The sequence below is a fragment of the Pagrus major genome, chromosome 6, assembly GCF_040436345.1.
Source record: "Pagrus major chromosome 6, Pma_NU_1.0".
Lineage (NCBI taxonomy): Eukaryota > Metazoa > Chordata > Actinopteri > Spariformes > Sparidae > Pagrus > Pagrus major.
This window is the reverse complement of record NC_133220.1, coordinates 26,388,171-26,413,272: the sequence shown is the minus strand read 5'-3', so window position 1 is coordinate 26,413,272 and position 25,102 is coordinate 26,388,171. Positions and strand designations below refer to the sequence as shown.

The 25,102-nt window shown below is 38.6% G+C and overlaps 4 protein-coding genes across 4 annotated transcripts in view; all 4 read left to right on the top strand.

The window, feature by feature from the left end:
- ptpra (protein tyrosine phosphatase receptor type A) overlaps nt 1–3,980 on the top strand; it is a 30,090-nt gene extending 26,110 nt beyond the window's left edge. Inside the window, exon 22 of the mRNA XM_073468329.1 lies at nt 300–3,980. Coding sequence (XP_073324430.1) covers nt 300–374 — 75 coding nt within the window. The 3' untranslated portion in view covers nt 375–3,980. The remainder of the gene's footprint in view (nt 1–299) is intronic.
- A 2,678-nt stretch (nt 3,981–6,658) lies between these two features.
- On the top strand, nt 6,659–7,221 carry gnrh2 (gonadotropin-releasing hormone 2). Its single transcript, XM_073468536.1, has 3 exons — nt 6,659–6,793; nt 6,924–7,007; nt 7,183–7,221. The coding sequence occupies exons 1-3, from the start codon at nt 6,659–6,661 to the stop codon at nt 7,219–7,221; spliced, it is 258 nt and encodes an 85-aa protein (XP_073324637.1).
- Nucleotides 7,222–7,954: 733 nt separating this feature from the next.
- zmat1 (zinc finger matrin-type 1) lies at nt 7,955–13,631 on the top strand. Its single transcript, XM_073468305.1, has 7 exons — nt 7,955–8,102; nt 10,556–10,662; nt 10,770–10,853; nt 11,065–11,200; nt 11,294–11,572; nt 12,279–12,369; nt 12,586–13,631. The coding sequence occupies exons 1-7, from the start codon at nt 7,964–7,966 to the stop codon at nt 13,580–13,582; spliced, it is 1,833 nt and encodes a 610-aa protein (XP_073324406.1). The 5' UTR covers nt 7,955–7,963; the 3' UTR covers nt 13,583–13,631.
- A 3,760-nt stretch (nt 13,632–17,391) lies between these two features.
- On the top strand, nt 17,392–22,969 carry cd8b (cd8 beta). Its single transcript, XM_073468784.1, has 7 exons — nt 17,392–17,492; nt 18,781–19,140; nt 20,846–20,923; nt 21,204–21,293; nt 22,006–22,039; nt 22,145–22,193; nt 22,363–22,969. The coding sequence occupies exons 1-6, from the start codon at nt 17,438–17,440 to the stop codon at nt 22,161–22,163; spliced, it is 636 nt and encodes a 211-aa protein (XP_073324885.1). The 5' UTR covers nt 17,392–17,437; the 3' UTR covers nt 22,164–22,193; nt 22,363–22,969.
- The last annotated feature ends 2,133 nt before the right edge of the window (nt 22,970–25,102 follow it).

Here is a 25,102-nt window from a genome sequence, read left to right as displayed (position 1 = left end):
AAGAGAATAAACATATTTCCTAAAATGTTGAACTATAACTTTAAGAAATTGGTTTAATTTATGAAGCAGATAGAATGTGGAAGCCGAACAGTGAGTTTGTAGATGTTTAGATTTTCCTCATGCCCGTTAAGTGATAAGTCTAATTGCTTAGATCTCACAAGTTCATGTATCAGTACTTAAACTACAGCTGTGTGATTTTACAGTAAGCCCCGAAACAAGGAATAGGTTACTTAAGTAACTGAAATATCACAGATTTTGTACTCCCAACTGATGTGGCTGTTTCTCCCCTCCCTCCTCAGGAGCAGTACGAGTTCTGCTACAAAGTGGTCCAGGAGTATATCGATGCCTTTTCTGACTACGCCAACTTCAAGTAAAGACCTGCCGTGGATGGACTGATGTTTGCAAACACTTCACACAAGCATAATGCACGCACCAGATAACACACACACATACATTACCATGCAGAAAGCTGCATACTCCCATCTGATGGATTTTTAAAAAAAAACATAAAGACTCATCGCAACTTGACCTGTGGATGGGATGAACTGCCCGGAGGAAAAGGGAACAGAGGCCTTGGCCCAGAGGACAGGACAGGGCAGAGCAGTCGGACAGAGAAAATAACTGAGATGCCTTCTTGAATATTTTGTAATATTGGTCTTGTTAATACAGCCCTTCACCCCCATTTTCTTCCCCCATATGTATATATACTTACTGTGTTGCATCTTATTACTTTGGTTTCAGACACAGTTTTGAGTTTGGCTGCATTTTCGGGTGGCACCTGTAATGTATTTTATTGGTATATAAATATATATAAATATATATATGAATATAAATCTAATGCTTTGGAAGCTCATGTAAAAAAAAAAATCCACAGTCAAGGTAAGGATGTTTGGATTTCTTTCTCTCTTTTGTTTTTTTTTTTTTGTTTTTTTAGGGACAGAGACTTAAAACATTTTGGCTGTGCTAGAGCCACGCTGTAGCAACATGTGTTGTAGCAGAATCCTGAACATTTACAGATAAAACTCCTAAACACACACAAGCAGCAGAGCCATTTAGTTCCATCTATCGAGCAATTTCCCCCCTTTTTAAGTTTCAGGGGTTCAAAGGTCACTCACGGTTGGAGACTTGAATCACTGTCATGTAGCTCATAGGCTCAGGTTGACACACACACATAAAACACACTAAATACCAGGAGCCATTCATTTTTTTGAGCATCTGTGTGTGCATGTTTGTTCGAACTGGAGCATAAGCTGGCGGAAAAGACTGCTATCTGCCGAGTGCCAAAGTCCTTCACTCACTTGGTTGTGCAGCTCTGGAGTCTGAGACACTCTACCAGCCATGTGTAGACATTCAGTACAAGAAAGCTATTTTACTGTCTAAGCTTCTGTAGCCAACACACTCCTGGAATACGACAGGAAACTGGGAAAGTAGCAAATAAATATAGATTTTTTTTACCCTATACAGAAATTTAAGGAACAGCAGAATTGGTCAAGCTTTAATGTAAAATCTATATTTTATGGTGAAGTCTGCTACAGCATCAGCAGCATTGTTGATCATGTTGACAAGCCAAATCACAAGTTACTCCGTTATTGCATCATAGACATCAACAAATGCTATACGCCCAGCATATTTCTTGTTTACAGACACACGTCAGTATTTCTTTTAGATTGTGTTGAGCATTTCTTTTCTGAATGGGTTTTCCTTTGAGCCTGCCTGAATTAACTGTCATTTCTTTTTTATATCATTATCAGCCTCGCATCACTACGCTGTACTGTCACTCTTTTAAAGACTGATCCCCTTTTATTTCCCACCATGAACACTGATGCCGAAGAATGTTTCTTTTTATTCGAATGCTGTTGCTAACATATTCCTCGATAATGGATACATTGTTACTTTAATAGTGGAGGTGTGCCATGCTATGTTTGCTATGATTTTTTTTTTTTATGGCTGTCTATTGAGGGCACTCAGACTTGAATTACAGTGTTTGTTTTTTTAAGATGAGGTCAAATTGAGGCCCTGCCCTTTTATGATTGTAATGAAAGATGAATAATGTCAGTTAACCCTTTTGGACTTTCAGGTCAGTCCTAATTTCAACTCCGTGAGCTCAGGAAAAGACTGATGTCAGGATTGTTTAAATTTACAAATTGAACAAAGTAGGCTCGAGTTCATCTCCGCAAATGGTTTTAACTCCCAGCAGAGGAGCATTCAGAGACTCACCTGCATTTTTACAGATTTTAATGCCATGATATTAGAAATTATATTCCTTTTAGGAGTTCTCAATCTTCTTTTAAACGTAGATTTTAACTAAAACAACCCAGTGCTTGTACATTACTTACATCACACTAACGCATTACACTAACACTCCATATGTAATTACTTTTATTAAAAGAAGGAGCACAATCAAATCTAATTTATTGATAGATGTCATTAAAAGTACATGCTGAATTTTCAGGAAGGGTGATGCGTCAATGTTGATTGTTTGAACACTCATGCACTATTTGCACCAAAAGCAAAGCCCTTAAAAATAACCAAATGAGAGATCAGGTCAGAACTGTGATATGGCCTTTTATATTGGATTATGGGAAATATATTTGAACCCTAGAGAAGCTCTTTCAGGTCTCAAAGCCCCGGGTGAAGGCCCCTGTCGGGACTTAAAGTAGCAGGTATTTTAATTGACCGGTCACTGAAACGGATGGCTGTTTGTGCATCGTCATTGTCATTTCAGGTCTTCTTTTGTTCCAAAGCATCACAAGTGCCCGCACTCTTAGTTAGGTGCCATTATGTTCTTCATTTATTGACTTGGTCATTTATTGGGTCTTTAATCAGCAGGGGAGGGGAAGCTTTTTGTTTTGGCTATTCTGTCTGTGCTTCAATTACATGGGTTTATTGTGTGTGCTTGGATCATGTGATCACTTTGTCTCACTGCAATCTGACAGCAAAACTCGACACTGTGCCAACACATAAGACCCACTGTTTTGCTATTATAGTGAACTTAAAAAAAGTGCCTCACTGGTAGGTTTTCAAAAAGACGTTACATTCGATATGTGATGGAATCTTTGCATGTATTTCCTAAAACGATGACAAAACCTCTTTGTATGACAAATCAATAGGGCCAAAACCAAGACTGGGTCACTCATCCTTCCTTTCACATTCCCTCTAGCTATAGATTCCTTGATTGTGCAGATCAAACTAACATTGAGGTCACTGTTAAATTAAATTCCATCTTTAATGGCTTCATTTCATTCCATATCACTTAAATGTGGGATCCATGACAAGTAATCAATTGTGGGTACCCAAGTGTTCAAGAAGAATTCATAGATTTTTCCCTCGACAACAACAGTTGCATCTTTTATGCAGTATCGTCCTTGTTTTGTTTCACATCCCTTTATTCCTGGAGTGGAACATTTTGAACGGCCCGGAGAATCAAAATATGTCTCCACTACTAGAGTGTTAGACTGAAGGAAGACTGGAGTCCAACTTTGCTCTTCTTCTCTCCACCTTTATATGTCCTTTATGTCTCCTATCCAACTCCGCTCACTTGTGTCCACTTATCGCTTCCTTTTCCTCTTTCACTTTGTCCTTTGGACCATTTTTTCCCCAGTGGTCACTGCCCACTCCCTTTTGTACATAATGTAAGGTTATTTATATTTCATTCCTGTCTGCTGCCTTGCTTATTTTATTTTCTTCTCCCCCCTTTTCTTTTTTTTTTTCTTTCTAAAAGATGTATATTGAACTGTATCGGGACCATTTTGAAATGTATTAGAGATGTTTTGTTTTGGCCATTTTTAATTTGGTATAATTGTCTTAAGCAAATCCTATTTTTTAATTTGCCTCTGTTTGTTTCTAGTGTTTTGTTATTCAACATTTGAATATATGTATATATAATTATATATATGATAAAATTATATATAATTATATAATGCCAAATGGCCTTTCTAAGCAAGATACTGTTCAAACCTAATAAAGTGCTTGAGATTTTATCATTTGTCTGTATTTATTATGTCTTTAACGGGGCACTCAGAATTTCAATATTTACAATATTAATGAGGTAATAATACAAACTCAAGAATATTAATTTTTTTCCATAACTGAATAAACAAGCTGTTCTCAGAGGAAAAAATGGTCACCAGAACACTGTTTGATGCTAGAATGGTGGCAGGGTCCGCAACATATAAACAAAGTAAAACAGCATGAGATTGTGTTTGTTTATTCGGTTTGTTTAGACATAAAATTCAGTCAGTGAAGATCTTTCTCGTCTCATTAGAATATCCAGAAGTTTGTTTAATCACCTTAAAAGCTATTTTAAATCTAATGTAAAAACACAGTTCAGCATGTGTACAGGTACGTCAAACTTTTCACACGTCTCAAATGCTCATTTCAAGCCAGGACAGCCTGATGCTCATTACAGCTAAACCTCTCAATGAAGACTAATGGTACAGTGGTGCAAAATAATTGCCAATCATTCATGTACCTTATAGATCAGGCAGTCCTCTTGAGGGTTGCTCTTGAAGGCTTTTCAATCTGTGTTTAACCCTTCACCCCTGATCACATTTTAAAGTGCTTTTGGCTCCAATAAATAATTAAACGAGGAATCACTTAGGCTTACTGTAGAAATGTTGCTGTTGACAGTAATACCTAGAATTCATCTAAGGTTTACATTAGTTAGAATGGCTAATGAACGAACCTGGTATTATTCAGATGAGCAGCTCAACTCAACTCAACAGAAATTCCTAGAGAGATAGTATAATACCTAAAAAAAAAAAAATAATAATAAAAAAAATAACAGTGTAGGATTGAGTCTTTATTTGCAAAGTGAAGAAACTGACAGAACTGAGCATTTGAGGCAGGGAGGGTTGAAGGAGAAAACGCATTAAGGGAAATGTAGGATCCAGTGATGTTGGCGCTTGACTAATACTCATAGTCTTGGCAGCTTGAAAGTGCAATGGTAAATCGCTGGAGTATCCCTTTAATATGTAATGATTTAGGATCCAGAAAAACTTTGACCAGTGGTTCCTTTCATGAATTATTACACTACTTAGTAACAAATGTTCTTCTGTCACGTGCGATCAGTAGATGTCTGTGTTGAGCAAATCAAAAGAGGGTTAATTCAGCATGCAATCCAGCACGAGGTTCACACACCAGTGAAAACGGTTAAAAGCTTGAAGAATTTCAGGAAACGTTTTTGCATTTCAACAACATAAAATCAATTAAGTTGAATTCATTATTATTTACATGATTTTACAAGCAGTTTGCATCTCGTGAATATGTGCTCGTAAATGCCTATTGACAGACTTCCTGTTAAGGTAATCGCTCTTGCTTCACAACAGCAGGTGAGTCTGGGAGCAGGGAGCATGAGTCATCAGTTACGCATCTTGCTTCAACCAATCCCTGGCCTGCACCCAACAGTCGTCAAGCTGCCGGTCGAACTAAGTCAACAGCAGCACGTCACGCTGTCTGTCACTTCTTGAGTAAGAACTGGGTCTCTGAAATACCTTTCCTCCACTAATTGAGAAGGTGTTTGTTCCCCTTGTCATCTGTGTTTCCTCTGACTGAAGGGTCATCGGGGTCAGAGGGAGGATGTGTGACGGGTCACTGTGGTCATAACAGGTGCAAGAGGAGAGGAAATTCTGACAAGGGCCTGCTGTTTGATCTGAGAAATACAATTAGATACCATTAGTCAAAGATAATTGTTGGTGAGGCCCAGACTATAGATTATATATGCAGTGAGGAGCACTTTTAATACATTTCCGATTTTAACATGTTGTCTTGTAAGTAGTATAAATGACTGAAACTATTATTAATCTGTTAACAGAATGACTTAAATCTATTGTACAGCCAGAGTGACAATATTCAGAAGTCCGTCACAGGTGTCAGCACTGTTTGCAGGTGATAATTGGTATTGGCCATGTCCTCTGGACCTTTCGTCCCCAGAGACTGTTCAATTCACCACTGGGAACAGAGGGACCAGAGGGGTCAGCGATGGGCGGGGCGAGTAGGGAATGATAATGAAATGCGTGTTTGGAGGGGGGCCTTTAGACTGGTACATATATTGAGGAAGAGGAGGAGGCTGAAGAGAATCTCTACAGTAATAAACTTGTGAACCTGTGAGATACTTTCAGCGACTGACCGACTGAAGGACAAGCAGAGGGAGCTTCTGGCAGGACGCCTGTAGAGATAAAGTTGTGAGAGTTGTGACCAAGGTAAGGACACTTACTTCTACTTCTTCATAGCTTTAATGTACTCTGTGTCTAAAATATACATATGATATTAGAATAAATTAATAGAGTGTTTATTATTACTGTAGGTGTTGTCTATTGTCTGCCAATTATTTTGGCCTGACATGTGACATATCACAGCAGGACATATGGGAAAACAGTCTATGTAAAGGGCAATATATGATGAAGTATGTCCCATTAAACAGTGTTGTTTTAAATGCAATAACCCGTTTAGCTGATTGATTATTACAGGAAAGTCAAATCAAGAATGCCTTTTAAAATCTGGTTCAAACATTCTGCAAAACAGCTGACAGAAAACATGATTTACATCCACTTTCAAATTTGTTTAGAATGACTTAATCCGATTCAAAATGGTGAAAGATAATAGCCTGTTATAATCAGAGCTGATTGAGTGTCCGTCTTTGCCTTTAGGTGGGAATATCATGTATGTATCTCGGCTGGTTTTGCTGCTCGGGCTGCTTCTATGTGTGGGGGCTCAGCTGTCCAACGGCCAGCACTGGTCCCACGGTTGGTACCCCGGAGGCAAGAGGGAACTGGACTCCTTTGGCACATCAGAGGTCAGGATCAGTGTTTGTGTGTGTGTGTGCATAGTTTTCTCATTCACTGAGCATTTCCTGTTGAGAATGAAGATATTCTTCCCCGCTTTGCTCTTCTCTCGTATTCCAAATCTAACTCTCCGTCTCTCAGATTTCCGAGGAGATTAAGCTGTGTGAGGCAGGAGAATGCAGCTACTTGAGACCCCAGAGGAGGAGTGTTCTGAGAAATATCTTTGTAAGTGGTCTAACTGTACCCTATTCAAGGTTGTTCACAGGTGCCACCCTGTTGAAATAATGCCCCACATATCTATACACTGAACATAACAAAAAAAAAAGTTGTATTATAGCAGTACTTTAGTGTATTGAGTAAAGTGTGTCTGAGTCTCATGTTGCTGTCTCACTCTTCACAGTTGGATGCCTTAGCCAGAGAGCTCCAGAAGAGGAAGTGACAGCTTTCCACTTCCAACTGCTTTTCTATCTATAGTGACGCTCTGCTTCTTCTTCACTATCCTGGTCTGGTTGTGGAACAGTTTCATGTTGATCCTCTGGTTTTGACTATTTGTTACATTTGTCAGTAAATTTGTTTTCCAGTGTTACGTGGATTTCTCCCTGTTGGTGTAATAATGTCCCACAATAAAGTATCTATTTTGATATTAACTTTATTCATTTCTGGTGTTGTCTTTTAAGCAAGAACAGCAGGCCCTAAAAAGTAGGCACTATAAGAAAAGAAAACCAGATCAAATTAAATTGAATTAAATTCTTGATGGCTTAATACCATTTAGCTGCTCAGGGTCCTGGTACTGTGCATGGTGGCTTGCTGTCATGGCTTACTGGGGCACTTGAATAGAACAAATACAAAGGTTTAATGACAAAAACTCAAATAAAGTACAACAAAAAAAAGGACATGGAATGTGTTATTTTATTTGTCTTTTAAAGAATATAATAACCTTAGAAATGAACAAAACTGAATTCACAATTTGCCATAATTTAAAAGAAGAGGTTTGAAATACAGTTTATGAAATGAAAAACGTTTTTAAATGTATGTTAATAGTGTGAGTCTGATTCAAACACGCTGTCATCAGAGGCCCGGGGCACCAACAAGTTATTTGGAGGATTGTCCCTCAAAGCCAAACGCCATTAGTACTACGACGCCACTGCGCATGCGCTGAGCAGCTTATGTTAGGGAAAAAGATGGACGACAGGAGTGTCTGTACTCCGCTGCTTGCGGAGTCAGACGCTCAACATAACACTACTAGTACCCCTCACGCGGCTTCTGTCCCAGATGCTGACAAAGTAATAAACACTAAAATAGATAGTACCCAGGTTGAAGGTGAGTTTTGTCTAGAACATGCAAATTCAGCCGTCCTACATTCCGAGCCAACGTTAGCTTTTTAGCTAACTGGCTAGCCAGCTCAACAGTCGAGTGAGCTAGCTAGCTCCTTAGCTAAGAACGCGATGTCAACTGTCTAAAATTAGCTGCAACGTTAGGAGCTCAATATTTTATACCGCTCCGTGGTTACACGACTCGTTTAAGATATCGCCCACTGAAATAGCCTTTAAATCCTTACTCCAGCCTTCTAGTGAAACCATGCAAAGTTAAAAGGTTGCTCGTTTTCCAAGGTCCGGAAGTGGTTTAACAGTTGCTAACGTTGATGGTTGTGCGAGCTAACTTGTTCCCAGCCCAGGAGCCTGTCGACCACTTGGATTAGCAACATACCAGTGGTCAAGGTTAGCTGGTAAGGCAGCTAACATTCTCTGGAAACGTAGGCCATCAAATAAGTTTGTACATTTAGTGAGTGACATTAATGTGATCCTCTTACTGGAAATATATGGTAGCTGAGTAAATACGTGATCAGTTGAAGCAGTGGACTGCAACATAATGAAGCAATACAGAAGCTAGTCAAAAGAGTAGTCTTAAATTGGTAGTGAGTTTGAAGGATCTCAGACTTCTGATGAAGTGTCAATCAATCAATCACTCACCAGTAGAATAAAATTATTTTATATTATTAATATATTTTCTCTTATGCAAACATTGTTCACATACTTTGAGATACAGTACCTGCAGTCTCTGTTTTCTTAACTGCTACTGTGATTATCATTTGGTAAGTACAATATTTGAAGTGTATCAGCAGACATGGAAATTGTTGGCTTTACTCATGACAGTCCTTTCGTTTATTAGAGCTGTACATATTATTTTACATAGATGCAGAGGGAAATGCTTTTAGTGTGTAATTGTTTGATTACATTGAAGAATTTGGGAAGTTCAGCCAGCACATAGTCCTCATTTCCACTTTGCACTTGATAGGGCTGAACATGGTCATTTTCAGAAGTGATTAATGTTGAAGTAATTTGTTGACCATTTGGTCCATGCTTTATGAGTGACAATTGATCATCATAAACATAAATATTGATTTTACAATTATACTGAATGTACACTTGCAGGAAAAGCAAGCACATATTTGCAGTTGACTCACTGTAACCAACAATAATGTGTTACTCAGTAAATGAATATAAGGTAATTCATTTAAAAACAGTGATCTGTAATTTATTTGTCCATTGACTAATTGACTAATCATTTCAGTGCTAGTAATACATTTTCAGTCTCAGTCACCACCAGTCATAAAACCATATTTATCAGTCATGGTTAACTTAACATGGCATACTGTTTAAAGACAGCCAGCCAAAATGCAAACACATCGATTCTCACAGTAATACGTAACTTCCTTTTTATTGATGTCTATTTATTGATGTCTGATAGATGAATAGAATTAAACTTGTACATCTCATAAACTGCTTCTTCACAATTTTGCAAAAGTAGCCATACCCACAACTAACTCTTTGCCAAAAAGCTGAGCTATCATGAATATTATTCATTGACAGTGATGTTGCCAGATATTACAAATGTTTGAGTGATAAATAATCCTGTTTCATGTAAAAAAAAAAAAAAATAAGCAGAGCACACTATTTTATTGATGTTATCATAGGAAATGTGCTGACCTTTTGTAGTGAAAAATGAATATGAATGTATGCAGTCAAGCATGAAACCATGATTATTTTATTTTACACTGTAGCACTATAAGCTACAAGTGTTCAGATGTATTGCTGTTTAGCACGTAAAGAGGTTGGCTTTAAGTCACAGTGATTCAAGTAGCAATTTGCGGCAATTAAGACATGTTGTGAAATGTAATGATAGAAGGACTTCCTGGTTTAGTGCTGTCCCAAAGAATCCTTTATGTAATAATAGATTTTGTATAGATTCACACACATTATGCAGTAAATAATGTCTTGCTTTAAATACAGTCTGAAGAGGGTGGGTACATCTTAAATAAGTGTGGATGAAAATTTCCTCTTAGATTGGTTCCTGCATTCTCCATTATACAGGAGGAAGTTGTTTTTACAGTCTGTATTGCAGGAAAAACAGTTTTTTCCCTCACTTTTGTCGTATGCTGTGCAGACTTCCTGGCCTACAAAAACAAAACTATTTTGAATTTTGGATGAGGCCTTTATCCCAGGGAAAATAACTAATGAAAGTTGTACAAAGTAGTACTTATTTTCGCAGCTTCTAATTTCTAACTAATTTGTTGTATTTATACTTAACCAACCAGTGTTCAGACAGCAACAGTCAGATTTATTTTAAAGTTTAGGTCTTGCATAGAGCTTGTATATGTTGTATGAATGTACTGTAATGATTTACTAGCTCATTTCTTGTTCATACTTAAAATAATCGTCCATGTAATTGACTGTGGCTTGATCGTCCCGGTGACAGCATGTTCTGCCACACAGGAGACAAGAGTGAAGAGGAGCTACTTAAGGGTCTCCTCACTGACGACTACTGCCATGTGTGTGAGGCTGTGCTGCTCTTTGAATCTCAGAGGCTGTCCCACTACGAGGTGCGTGCTGCTTTCCAGGAACTCCTAATGGGACTGAGATACAGTTTTATTAACCTCACAAGGTCAAAGCCTGTTTAACAATGTCTCCCATATCTCCCCCACTGAAGGGAAAGAAACATGCTCAGAAACTCCGGGTGTATCTGCAGGCGAAGAGAGCAGAGAAGATGGACAGAGAGTCCACAGGACCTCAGGTTAGAGCTCATATAGAGATTTAACTCATTTAGGTACAATCTTAATCTGTAATGTTGAACATTGAGTCTCATAGCTTTAGTGCTCTAATGATGTCATCAGTAGAATATGATCAAATAAGACACATCTTTCTTATTTTACTTTATTTGCAGTTGACATACTATGTGAGGAAGCATTTAGCTGTTTCTTGATAAGTCAATCTGTTTTTTGCAGCGGACTATGATGACTGATAGGGACCGTTTCTGTGAGCTGTGTAACATGGTGTTTAGTTCCCCTGTGGTGGCAAAATCACACTACGAGGGCAAAGTCCATTTTAAAAATCTCCGTAAACAAGGTCTCCAGCCACCAGGCAAGTGTGGGTTTGATTAAACCAACTGCTCAAGTTGCTTAAGTTCTTATGGTGACACACAATTTAACTTTAATTGATCATTTCTCTTTGCAGTCGTAGGATCCACAGAGGTGCATACTTCACCAAGTCTGAGTCAGGATCCTGATACTACCGACCAGAAATCAGCCCCAGAGGGTGCTATGGACCCAACAGGCACAACAACTGCCCCCAGCACAGAGGTTGATCTGAACGACCCTAACAAATACTGTGCCCTGTGTGCAGCTTCCTTCAACAATCCCCAAATGGCTTTGCAGCACTACAATGGACGCAAACACCAGAGAAATCAGACCAGACAGGATCTGCTCAAAGAACTTGGAGACGATGCCCAACAAGGTAACGCATGGTCCTGCCTCTCAGCAAAGCAGTATATTACAAAGGCCATCAAACCCTGCAGGAACTATATTAAAATTCACAGTTTCACATTAGGATATCAAGTGTATTTTAAGAGGCAATTTTTCGTGCAGTGAGTTATGTTCTTGAGTTTTATGTCAGTGTCCTTTAATCCATATGAAATGCGAGGTGTCAAATAAAATCACTAGAAGCTGGCAACAGCCTAACAGCCTGATACTAACACTTATACGATCAAAAAAAAAATCCCTCTTACATTTGAAATGGAAAATCCTTCAGCTGTGAAGATTTCATCCCATCAAAGGTAGCAGGAAGGTAGGAGATGTGCAGGTAGGTGTTGGTATTCTAACCCTCTGACGAGAAACTGGTGCTGACAGAAGGCAGTTAGTCTGACATGGCAAAGTTTCAATTAGTTAGCCACTGTTTGCAGTTAAACAGATGCTAACCTGAGGACTTATTTTCCATCGTAGGCTGTGAAACCTCTCTTTATAGAGAAGACTTGGAGACCATCAAATGCAAACCAATTTTAAACATATTATTATTTTAATGTGAGTTAGACACTCACTAGAAACTGACAATAATTGGTAGAACGCAAAGCAAGCTGTATATCTGAGTGCTTATAAGCCATCATTGGATAATTAATGCTGTCTCTTCCTTCTTTCCCACCTCACCCACCTTCTGTTGACTACAGCCAACTCCCTCATGTGTCAGATGTGTAGTTTGCAATTTAATTCTGTGGAGATGTACCAGGCCCACATGCAAGGAAACAAACACCAGATTAGGTAAGATCAACACAACCTGGCAACTATCATTGTGTCATAATTTAAACTGCGCTGAAAATTTAATCTCTTCAATCGCTTCAACTTCTGAAAGCTCAGATGGATATGATCACCTAACATCTATGTTGCTTTCTGCTACTTTTGGCTCGTGTTTTAGTTTTCAGCTGCACACATGAATTGTAATAGTGACGTAATTCCTGTTGACATGTTCTTGACCAGGGAGAAGAAGGTCATCAACCTGTGCAAATCCCAGCAGAAAGCCTACAACACATTTGCAGATGAACTGTCAGATTACATTCAGATTCAGAAGGCTCGTGGACTCGCCCCCAAGAGCGGCCAAGTCGTCCCTCCAGGTGAGACACAAAAGGAGGATGAGGAAGATGAAGAAGAAGAAGAGGAAGTATTAAACAAGGCGGATATCATAGAGCTGAACAAACCTGTGTCCAACTTTCCTCCCACCTCTAACCCTCCTCATCACTCCCATCTTGGCTGTTACAACCCAGTTGAAGGGTGGCGTCCCCCATATCAGGCCCCTCCCCGGCCACCCCATGGCTATGATTACAACTGCCCTCCTCCAGTCCTCCCAGGCTCAGGCTCTCCAATGTTCACTAATCAACCCATAAAGAGACGGAGGCGCAGAAAGCAGTCGAGCTCCTCCTCGTATACCACCACATCATCCTACTCCTCCTCATATTCCTCCTACAGCAGTAGCACAAGTGACAGTGATGACACAGAATACAGGCGCAGAGAAAAAAGGAGGAGGATTAGAAAATCTAGGAGGGAGAGAGACAAGAGGGCAAAAGATGAGGACTTAGACAAGGAGGAGAAGAGGAGAAAGCGATGGAGAAGGGACAGAGATAAGGAGTCAGATGAGAGGAGAAGAAGGGAATCTGGAGAGTCGGAGGAAGAGAGGAGGCGAAAAAAGCAGAAAAATCATGGCAAGAGGAGAAGACGAGATAAGAAATCCAAAGAGCAGGACTTTGAGGCAGTAGCAGGGGAAACTGTGAGGGACAATGTAATGCCAGAAGATATGATGGACAATAGAAAAGAGACTGAAGTGCATATTGAGACTGAAGTGAATGCTGAGCAGAGGGATGGTGGGCAGGATGGGTCAGCTAAACCCAAGTACAGGAAAGAGAAGAAAAAAATGAAAGAGAGAGTCGACACCAGGACAGAAGAGGAGAAGCTGTGGGACGACTCCATTCTGGGCTGTTAAACTCAGAAGGCCCATTCTAACTCTGTCTTTTGAACTGCTGCCGTTTAGACATTATCGTGAGCATGACATGGAAAATCTCAAACAACCGTGTACATAAAAATGATCTTTATAGCTGTTTTTACTGTCTGCTCTGATAGCCCTAAAGTGTTGTTCTCCACAGCTGTGCTAGCTGGCTAGCCGTGTGTAGTCAGTTTGTGTCTGCAAGGAATGAATGGATTCCTTTTATTTCAGTGTGTTTGGAGGGGTTTCTAACATGCATCCACAATTGTTATAGCTTTATTTTTCACTATGACACTTAATATGTCTTTGGTTTAATTAATTTGCACACTGTTATTATTGTTGGCTGTAACATTTATTGTTTGAAATTATCAGGAAGTCATCTTGACATCTCTTAACACATTAATAAGTTAAATTATGTTTGATTATGTGACTGTGCTTTTGGCAAGGATTTGATAGATTGTGATCCCTATAGCAGCCTGAGGTTGGAGCTGTTTAGCTTCAATCAGAGCATCTAAATAAAAGCCCAGAGATGGTAGAAGCTTAGTCATTTCATTTCTTTTGAAGCTTTTTGTGCTTTTACTCAGAGACACAGACTGAAAGAAGGCTACTAGAGATGTAGAGAGGTAGAGTCCATGTTGTACATAATGAAATGATGAAAATGTAACAAATTTGGTGCCTTTTGCACACACTGCATCAAAACTTTTATATAAGCAGCAAAGTGTTGAGACATCGCCCCAGTCTACTGTGCATTGTCTGCGTTTGCATCCACATCCAAACAGCACATGAAGTGTTTGGGGTCAGACAGGTGCAAAAGATCAAACGAGGACAGCTCTTCAAAAAACAAATTCAGATGCAGTTTGTGATGACTTGAACACAGGCAGTATATGTAACTTAAAGGTGACTGAAAAGAGGCTAAATAAACTGTCCCTTTGACTCATTAAGAGCCACTCAAAACAAGATAGGTGTCAACTGGACGAGCCTCTGTTTGCTCTTGTTTGATGAGCTTGCTCATAGAGTTGTAAGAGTTATGACCGTGGGCGAGTTTGACTACATACACTATGGACCCTGAGAGCAGACTAAAGTGGTGGTCTAGTTATTTACACTACTCTTGATACAGGTGCCATAAAAACTTGGCAAAACTTGATCAAACTGACCCAGAGATTTAATATTTTCAAAAGAAAGTTGTTTTTTTCTACATGACTTTTTTAATGTGTAGCATATGGACTAACTTTTAAGTTTGGCTGATTGCTGTATGTCAGATATTCGATGGCATTAGGATACTGGGCGCAGAATGACGCACATTACATGGCTGTTTGAACAGGAAACAGGGTATCACAACATTCAAACCAAAGTAGTCTGAAAAAACTGAGATGCTATCTTGATTACAGTTTGAGATACCAGTTTTGACAGCAAAGTAAAAATGCGAACGAGAGAAGTAATCGAAAAGTTGATGTAGTCCGTTACAGAAGTCCTGCAGGGGCTGTTAGATGACTTTAAATGCAAACTTTTTCAAGGCGCTGCTGATGAGAACCAAACAAACTCCTACATCTGCGACACATAGTAATACAGACAGCAAGTGTCTTAAAATACTAAATTGTAAACAAGTTGGCTGATGAAAGAGGGAATTAAATAAGAGCTGAATTTCTCAGCCAGCAGCTTTGACTTGAAGCGTCGGCGCAGAGACCAACAAAGGCGATATAGCTCAGCGATGTGTAAAGAGCAGCTCTGAAGCCCCCTGAGATCTCCTGTTTTCAAAGAATCCTGTGGTCTCGTTCCATGCCTCGCTCGAGTCTACGACCCCCGTAGATGTATACGGTGCCCACATCCTCTCACTTTTAAGACCCCCACTAGACCGCTCTACGCTATAACCTTTCATGCATACACAAAACAAATCCAGAGACAAAATGATCCACAGACACCGCTCAGATGATTTAAGCTTTCAGCAGTTTATCAGGAAAATTCTGAATTCTTGGGATAGTGAGACATTTGAACAGTCAATACTCATTTTTATGGGTGCAACACAAGTGCCAATGAGTTGGATATATTACCGATAATGTGAAATAAAGTTGTTAAAGTTAGGTTTTAATGTAACATATCAACTTCAAGGGAAGCTCAAGTGCTTTCCAATACAGCGTCCTTCTGCAGTCATTGCTGCTCATTAGTGGCAGCATCACTGATTTATGGTCAATGAAAAGACTTCAGTGTATCTTAGCCTTTAGTGTTTGGTATATCCACTGAATGCAACAAACCAAAAGTATTCAATGTGAAATAAAGTACTTTAGTACTTACTTTTAGCACATTTGTTCAATCCTTGGAGATGTAAAGATTTGCTGTTTTTCTGTTTTATATAATAAATGATGTACCTTTGGTTATTGGACAAATAACTGACACAAACAATCTGAAGACATCACTTTAGGCCCATGGAAATTCAATGGCATTTTTTTCACTGTTTTCTGAAAAGTGATTAAACAATTGACAGAAAAAATATTACATTCTGGAAATAATTGGTTGTTACAGCATTTATTGACTCATTCCAAAGTCAGGTGTGTCTTAAACGTAACCTTGGATGTTGTATTTTCGGCCGCCGTGTCTGTAAGTGATGAAATTTTACTACGTGTCTATCATTTTGTCAACATAATGAAAACAGTTTGCAGCTTTTACAGCTGTGGGTCATTTGATCAGTTGATTTGTGCAGAGAGGAATCTTCCATGTTACTGGAAGAAAATGTCTTTTATTTGTTTTTTTTTATGATCTAAGTAATTTATATGTTAAGAAAGAAATCATTTGGGGACAATTCATCGTAAACTGGAGAAATTCAATGAAATTCAAACGGTGGTTTCTTTATAATTTCAATTGAACTGGAAATATCAGAACATTCAGTTTGTTGAAATAATTGAGAAATGTATTCAAAGAATGAATGAAGTGTTTTATTTAATTACGTAGTTTCTCATGCAAAAAATCTCACTGCATTTTGTCAAGCTTTCTTCATGTGTGTCTTGATGCACTCTACCCCGTACTTTATGCAAAGTTTAAGAAGTACGTTATTAGAAAGATCTGAAGAAGCTGTATACAGATAACAGTGATTATATAACAATAACCTACAGCATTGTGGATCAGTGTTTGTATAACTTATCATTCATTTCCAGTTAAGACTTTATGTTTAGGCCTCGTACAGCGGTATTCCTTCTCCGTGCTCTGCACTAAGGCATGAAGCTGCGTATATAGGACTCTAGGTCACACTAGGTCACACACCTGGGCAGAGACCACAGCACTGGAAACTGCTGCTGTTTGAATATAACTTTTTTTTTTATTGCTTATGTGGTATCATGTCAGCTCTGACAAAGCATCATAATATGTTTTCAGCTGTTTGTTATGATCATTTTATGTATGTCATGTACTGTATGTTAAACTGCATGTTTCTCCTTTAACAACTCGCATCTTTGAAAACACGCTATTTGTTCGGTATATACTTTTTAAGTGAAGGGCAGTCAAGACCGATTAGCCTTTTTACGCCTTATATGGTCTGCTTTTCATAGATCATGTTTTATGCACATCTCAAATTAAGGTATTTTTCAGCAGAGAGAGAGAGTGTGTGTGTGTGTGTGTGTGTGTGCGCGCGCGCGCGCGCGCGCGTGCGTGCGTGCGTGTGTGTGTGTGTCCTGGCTGGTACATGGCCCACTCTGATAGGCCCTGTGTGTGTCACATTGGGGTGTTGCCTTGTATACTCAGGGCCCTGACAGCTCAGTTCCTCCCATCACCTCTGAGGATAGATAGCAGGAAAAGAAAGTATCAGCACCGTCCCTCAGCTACCATTCAAGGTACATACGTGTGTACAAATACTGTGCACCAGACAAAATGATCCTGCTGCCACTGGCATGGACACTATTGACAGTATCTCTGTGGACGCCAGGTAAGACCACCAAGTTTCTCTGTTGTTTTCATGTTGTTGTTAGCCTCCGGCATTCGTAACACCATAACTCAGTCAGAGGCCTGAAGCGAGGGACGTGTTGTTGTCAACTTACACTGATTATATGTCTGATGTTTAACTTAACTTGTCTGCAGTTATCAGATAGTTCTTACCATGGTCTGTGCTGAAAGGTGGAATTGAGTCTTTCAACAAATGAGGTAGATTGTTTAAATAGATCAAGTGCAATGCCGTTACCCTTCCACCGCACATCAGTCAAAACTGTACTGGTCATTATTAGTATTATATCTCTGAATTGTACAATTATACTGCTGTGAGTTATTGGTACCATTGTGTGATACATCATTATAATTTGTACAATCTGGGTAGACAGTTAAAGTGATGATAAATTAGAAGGGTAACAAAACACTAGCCTGCCTGCTGGTGTTCTGCGGTGGGTCTATATCAATATGAATTTATATTTACAATATTTTATGTTTTTTTTCATATTTTACCTCTATTACAACTTTGACATTTTTTGTTTTTTGGTCACTATTGTGCAACTCATTGAATAAGGATGAAACTATTTCATGTTTTCTTGAACGTCACACAATTTGTTAATTTACATACAGAGAAGAAAAGGCTGACATACCAGTGAGCCTTAACCTTTTCACACTGGAAGCCTTTGAATTTCAGTTTATTTTTAGATATTTCGTAAGACTAGTGATTGTAACAGGTAGATGCCTCCATACCTGACTGGAAAACAGACAAAATAGACACGAACAGATTCTAAAATTAGATGAAATAGCTCTTCCGATGAAGGCATCTCTTAAACATTGCATAAATCAGCCCCCTTATATAGCAATGTCAAAATGGCACATTCACAGAGTTTGAAATATGTACAAAAGTTTCTTCATAGTTCATTTCCATTCTTGCAACACTTGGTGATAGTCGTAATGTTTCTGTACCATGTTGCCAGTTACATTTGTACGTTCTTCCGTCTTGCTCGAAGCAGTCACCTTTATGTGCTTTTATGTTACAATTAGTCTTAATTTTGTTAAGCGCAGGAGACTACACGTGCATTGTAGCTTAATGCTTTTCATCAAACCCTTCTTAACACCAAATAATGGACGAGAAATCACTATATGGGTGTTTGGCCTTGATTTTGTCGCAGTGTTTGAGCACAACACCGTTAACAATATATGACCCTAAACCACCATACTTGACTGTAGGATTTGCTAAATGTACTACATGTGCGTGTCTGTTGAAATCTCAAACATCCCTCTGTTTCCAGTCCTAGGTTCAAGCCTGATCCTGCAACAAGAACCCCTCACCGTTCTTTATCCCAAGATCCTCAGTACAGAGTCTGTTGAGTGTGACTGCGTTAACATCTCCTGTGAATATGTCTACTGGTTCAGAAGTATTTCTGATCAAAGTGAAGTAAAGTTCCTTGGCAAATGGAACAACGCTGGCCGTGCTAATTATGGGACGGGTGTGGACCCGGCACGGTTCAAAGTGTACAGGAGGAACAGCATGTCCTTTGCGCTACGCATTATAAACGTGACAGAAAAGGACGCAGGGGTGTATTCTTGTGTTCTTAAGGACAAGAAAAGCACCGAAATGTGGAAGACTGGAACTCTTCTTCGGCCGGGAGGTTTGTATACTAAAAATCTCTAGTGTCTCATTTACAGAAGTGAAATAGCAAGTGTCTGTCAGAGTTTCAATTCATCTTTACAAATTCAGGTGGCAGATGAAGGAGTAAATATTTTTAGGATCATGTTTTGACCAAAAACGAACTGTACCAGAGTTCGTTTGTAACCAGATCGAGACCACCTCTTAAACAAGGTCTCAGTCTGGTTGTTTAGGTCCACATTCGAGCGCGATTGGTGTGTTGCCCAAACGAACTGCACCAAAGGCAAAATGCTTCAGGGTTAGATTCGTCCGAACTTCACAAGGCAGGTATGAACCTCAAATTTCCTGATCTGAACTAAACCTGCATTTAAAACTGGTTCAAACTATATATAAAAATGTATTGTACAATAAAGATTGAGACCTAATAATATAATTATATGGCAGTACGTACCATGTAACTGCGGCATCCCCAGTTTGAGTTCAGACTTGCACCAGCCTCTCTTCTCATGTTTCCACAGTATAACCCTCCACTGTCTACTGTCCGTAAAAAAATAATTTATATTATACTTATAAATGAAAAAAGTCTGTGTTATTGTTTCTGTCTAAAGTTGTTAGTTCTGACCAAAATCTTGACTTCAGGCATCACATAGTTAGACTTACCTGGGTGCGGCAGTCTAATACAACCACACTGAGTTAGTGGACCCTCGAAAGAACCTCGGTACTACTGCACACAGTCGATGTGTTGCTTTTGTTAAGAGATGTATACGTGTAACAGGTAAACATGATAATTACTGTAGTTTCGCTGTTTTTGGTTTTTGTTTGGGCACCTTTTTTTCACTTTCTGGTGGTGCCTGTCTACATGAAGGACAATTCAATGTAGAGGAAATTAAATAGTAAGAACTTTCCAGATCACGGATAAAAAGACAATTACATAGTTACAATAGGTGAGTGTATTGTATCTATGTAGAGCAGGGCTGCCCAAAGTGGGGCCCATGGCCGAAAATTGGCCACCAGATATTTCTAGCGACATGAAATACAAATGAATACAAAGACAATTATTATATGAATTGCTGTTTATGCCATTTTACCTTTTGTGAGGTAAATTTTGCCTTAACAATGTAGGATCCCTAATTATCGATTTTTTTAAAATGTCAATGAGTACAGCAGGCAAATTGAAACTTTCTGCATGAAACCAGTCAGTTCAGGGGAGCTCGGGATCCTTGTGCTACAGAAGCACTCAGGAGGCAAGTGGAAAAAAATGAAAGATTATTCTGGGAAAAACATTTTCTTTTCACGTATTTCTTAACTTAAACATAGTAAACGTCAGAGAGAAAACAATTTAGATGGGACTTTTTTTCTAACTTGCCTCTCAGGGCTTCAGTAAAGTAACATTTTGCATCTTGATACAATACATATTTGCTTTTGGCCTGTGGTCCACTAATCAGTTTTAGTTTTGGCCCTCCAAGGGAAAAGGTTAGGCACCCCTGATTTAGGGAGTTTGTTCATCATTATGTAAATGTCTCTGAGTTGAAAAAGAGAAAAACTGTTGACTAGACTAGAGAGTCACATTATGTATTGTCAAGACAATTTGTTGATAAGGTCCTGATCAAAGTATTTTTTTATGAGGGATAAAAATGGGAAAATGGGGGACGGCTGGATTCTCCTTTAATCTCTGCTTAAAAATGTCTTGACATTCTTGTTAGTTATCGCTTGTCTTTATCTTACAGTGATCCCTCCGACCTTGCCTCCAAAGATAAAACCTAAACGACCAGCCACCTGTCGCTGCGCTAAGAATTCTAAACAGGGTAAGTATTAATGTTTTTTCCAGTAAAGGAAAAAATCACTGATGTGCATGTTTGTGGCAGTATGTAATGTGTCTGATGCTCCTCTGCTTACAAATATACTGTATCTTTATGTATGTTTCATGATGCATAAACCCTTTTATCTGGGAATGTATTGTAACTGGGTTTTAATCTTGTGCATTGTATCAGATTAAGATGATGTAAATGCAACAGAAGAGGTTGTTTACAGACAATGAAATAACAGGTCAAACTCAGTACTGTATATGTTGTGTGTTGGCTCCAGAAGGCTGCGGCTCCCTGATTCTGTGGCCATTGGTTGGACTAATTGCGGCCCTGGCTCTAGCTCTCATCTGCACACTGTACTACTTTAGCCGTGAGTATTCCTCAAGTTTAATGTGCTAAATAGTCTGGTGGGGAAAAGCACATGTTTCCTGGAACAAGCGATGCCACACATAGTGTTCACAAATGGTTGTCACGTACAACCCTGATTCAAAAAAGTCAGGGTGCTGTATAAAACATCAGAATGTAACAGAATGTGATCATTTGGTAGTCCTTTGTGCGTATACTGTCTACAGAGACAATATATTCAATGTTTTTACCTCGTCAACTTCATAGATTTTTGTAAATATTACTTCTGAATTTGATGGCAGCTAGCTTCAAATTGGGACAGGGACAACAAAAGACTGGTAAAGTTGTCAAATGTTAAAAAAAAATACCTGTTTCGAACATTCCACAGGTAAACAGGTTTTTTGGTAGCAGGAGATAAATTCATGATTGGGTATTAAAAGGCCATCCTCGAAAGACTCGCACAGAAGCAAGGATGGGAGGAGGTTCACCACTATGTGAATCACGATTGTATAAAGGATATTACTACATGGGCTCAGGAACACTTTGTAAAACCGTGTTGGGTAAACAAAATTTGTTTTCAATTGATTCCATTCTGTTTTTATTTGTTTTTACAAAGTGGCACAACTTTTTTTGGAATCAGGGTTGTATTTGAACAGTTTAAAAATGTAAGTGTATGTATAAATATGTACTGTCTCTCTAAACTGTTTTCTTTTGTTTGTACATGTTTCTGCTTTTAGGGCTACCCAAAAAATGTCGGCACCACTTTGCGAAGTAAGTAGTGAGCTATAAATGGTGAAAACTTTACATTCCTTGTTCAAAAACTGTAATTGTATGATACTTCTATGATGATCTATTTGCTTTGTTTTCTCTTATAAGGAAGAGGAGGATGACCTAAATCACTGCATGGACAGCTCCTGTACTCAAAGTATGTACCTTGTGTGTAATTTTGCATATCCATGAATAAAACCTTATGTGTATGTGTGATATTAGTCACAATACAAAATGTGCTCAAACCAGACAACCAGTCTTTTATGCTGTATGAATATTTAAAATCTTTCATACACACTAACACTCACTTCTCTGATTTTCTTCAGCCGACATCCAGTCAACCATGAACCCTGAAGATCCACTGTGCTAACAGCACGTCATGTTTATTTACAGCAAAATGTGCACTCAGTCATGAGTTTCAACAGCTTTAAACATGTAAACTTATTGTGATATGTTGACTGTTTTTTGTTACATACTGTATATTACAAGACAACTCCAGAGCTCCACCAACTTCAATTCTAAGCTCTGTGCTGTAACTTTTCTTCTGTAATGTATATGTTTTTTTTGTCATTAATCATTATGCAGATGACATCATCATTTATCCAGGTGCTTTTTTAAAATTCAGCAGGTTTGTGATCTGTAGCTTTGGATTTGAGATTATTTATTAAATTTGGACAAAGGGCAGTATTTTTCCTCAAAGCCCAAACCTAATTAGTTTATTTACAAACTACAGAAAGCACGTAGACCACAAAACACCGGAATTAAAATGAAGTACTTTCCTATCTGCTCATTGCTTATTTCTCTATTTATTGTGTTTTTGTGTTTCACAGCATTTTTACGTGCATTTTTAAGACACATTAATGAAAACAGCACTGTCAAGTGGATTTTTATGCATAATTCTGTTGAATCAATAAAATTGTATATTTCCAATCATTTAAACTGGTGACTCTCTCCTTTTTATAGATGGTAACTTTTATTGCATTATCTGTTATTAAACACTTATATGAACACATTTTCTTTCCTTCCTTTTTTTTTTTCCAACAATCCAGTTAACCACAAACGAATGACACTTCTGCGTTGTTGCTCAAGGGCACTTTTGCAGCAGCAGGAATAATACAAGTATAACTAAGAGGCCAATCACTGTATGTGTCTTCAATGACCCTAATACTTAGTGTGCAGTTAACTAAGAAATCCTACGTTTCAGGGCGTTTTTAGTTTTTTGTCGCACATCTAAAAGATTTCTTTGCCTGTATATGGAAAAGAAAGAGAGGTTTCGCAGTGGGTGTTGTACATCCATTGTCAATATTGAGTTTGGCGGAAGTTGAGTAGGTGAGTGACAGGGTTCGGTTTCTTCCTCTACCTTTGATGCGTAAACTTACATCACATTCAGTTTCTGTTGAACTGCCTACAGTATGTGCCAACAAGCTTTATTGTTATAATTCTAAATTACAGGTGTATATCTCTTGCTCTCTGTCTCGCTCATTATCTCTCTCTTTCTCTCTCGCACGCGCACAAACACACACGCACACAAAATCTACGCATAAACAACACACTAGAACACCTGTGCAATTGAGTGTGAAGTTAGACTGAGTTGGTGGTTGTTCAGGTCTCTAGGAGTGTGCGCGACCTTTTCCTGTGTGCTTTAGGGAGAGGAGAGACAGAGTTGTGTTTACTGAGATGCTATCGCTTCGCTTCAGCTTTGAGCTCTTCATCTCGTCTCTGACACAAAAAGACCACAAAAATACCACAGACCGAACCACAAGCACTGACAGAGACACAGAGGGAGCTAAGACGGAGAGAGCGTTACAGTTTTGAAATGAGAATAAAGTCAGAAAAACATTTAATGAAAACTTGAAGACAACTTATTGTTGGGAGTGTGTTTTATTTGATATGATATAATACAGTTCCATTACCAGTTGCATTTACACAGTGAATTACTATTTTAAAGATATACTGTACCTGTGTGTGTATATATGTGTGTGTGTATTTCGGTAGTGCTGGGGTGTTCATTAATTTATGTATCATGAATCACTCTAAAACAAGCAGAACATGAGGAAGTCTAAATGTTCTGATTTAAAACGGTGAACTATACCACAAACAGCTACGACAGTTGGGTTTACAAAACTATTGAAACACCTCTCAACAGAGTGCTGCAGGGATGATCGATTTTTGTAGGCTAATGCAGACGTTAGTATCGCCCCAGTTCCCTTGATAAAAAGCCTATAGGAGTTTTCAATTGAATTTAGGGTTATTGCAGAAAATAAGCTCTGTGGCAAACAAAGTTTATGATACTCGCTTTGCCCAGCAAGATAATCTCCACATTTGAACAGCATTTTTATCATTTTTTAGTAAGAAAATAACATTAGGCTATAAACAAATTACATCACGGTCACATTACTTTAACATCACCACCACCAAGCTTCCTACTACATTGTACTATATACACTTAACGATAAATTGATCAGTCAATAAGTTGGAAAGTTAAAGTTTTAACAGTTTGCAAATAAGGTCCGCATGCAAAGAAGAACTATAGAAGAGTCTCCGTGTTCAGCGTAATGACATTTAATGTCCCCGACAACCCTTTGTAGTCTCATTTAGCCACTTGTTACCAACTGTCTTTTTAAAGATACAGAAACACGTTAAAATGTACAAGAAGGGGGAATTTACTAATGTATTTTATGTTGTAGAACAAAACATGAAAATCTCTTGTGTTTTGTGTTAAGCTTATTTCATGTATCAAGCCAAAAACCCATTAAAAAAAACACTATAACTATAACACTAGCTTAGGACTCATCCCTATGGCACTCTATATAAGGAAAAACAGGTCACCTGCATAAAAAAACATTAAAACATTCCAGAAAAACTGAATATTAAAACCTTTATGAAGGTAGGACTTAATTACGGCTGCTTCAGTTGCTTCAGTTTAAGCTAGGTGTACCTAATAAACTAACAACTGCATGTAAACGATAAAGCAAATATCATTCTGTGTCGACGTTTGAGGAAACCACTTATTCACATTCATCAGTTCCAGGAAACATGACTGAATGCTGAGCAGCAGTAGTTTTG

Bases quoted from the DNA above. Each gene is read 5' to 3' on its own strand.
- cd8b (XM_073468784.1), top strand. From the start codon at position 17,438: ATGATCCTGCTGCCACTGGCATGGACACTATTGACAGTATCTCTGTGG. The intron at 17,493-18,780 runs GTAAGACCACCA...CTCTGTTTCCAG, and splicing joins AGTATCTCTGTGGACGCCAG to TCCTAGGTTCAAGCCTGATC. The intron at 19,141-20,845 runs GTTTGTATACTA...TTTATCTTACAG, and splicing joins AACTCTTCTTCGGCCGGGAG to TGATCCCTCCGACCTTGCCT.
- gnrh2 (XM_073468536.1), top strand. From the start codon at position 6,659: ATGTATGTATCTCGGCTGGTTTTGCTGCTCGGGCTGCTTCTATGTGTG. The intron at 6,794-6,923 runs GTCAGGATCAGT...TCCGTCTCTCAG, and splicing joins ACTCCTTTGGCACATCAGAG to ATTTCCGAGGAGATTAAGCT. The intron at 7,008-7,182 runs GTAAGTGGTCTA...CACTCTTCACAG, and splicing joins GTGTTCTGAGAAATATCTTT to TTGGATGCCTTAGCCAGAGA.
- zmat1 (XM_073468305.1), top strand. From the start codon at position 7,964: ATGGACGACAGGAGTGTCTGTACTCCGCTGCTTGCGGAGTCAGACGCT. The intron at 10,663-10,769 runs GTGCGTGCTGCT...CCCCCACTGAAG, and splicing joins AGAGGCTGTCCCACTACGAG to GGAAAGAAACATGCTCAGAA. The intron at 11,573-12,278 runs GTAACGCATGGT...TGTTGACTACAG, and splicing joins TGGAGACGATGCCCAACAAG to CCAACTCCCTCATGTGTCAG.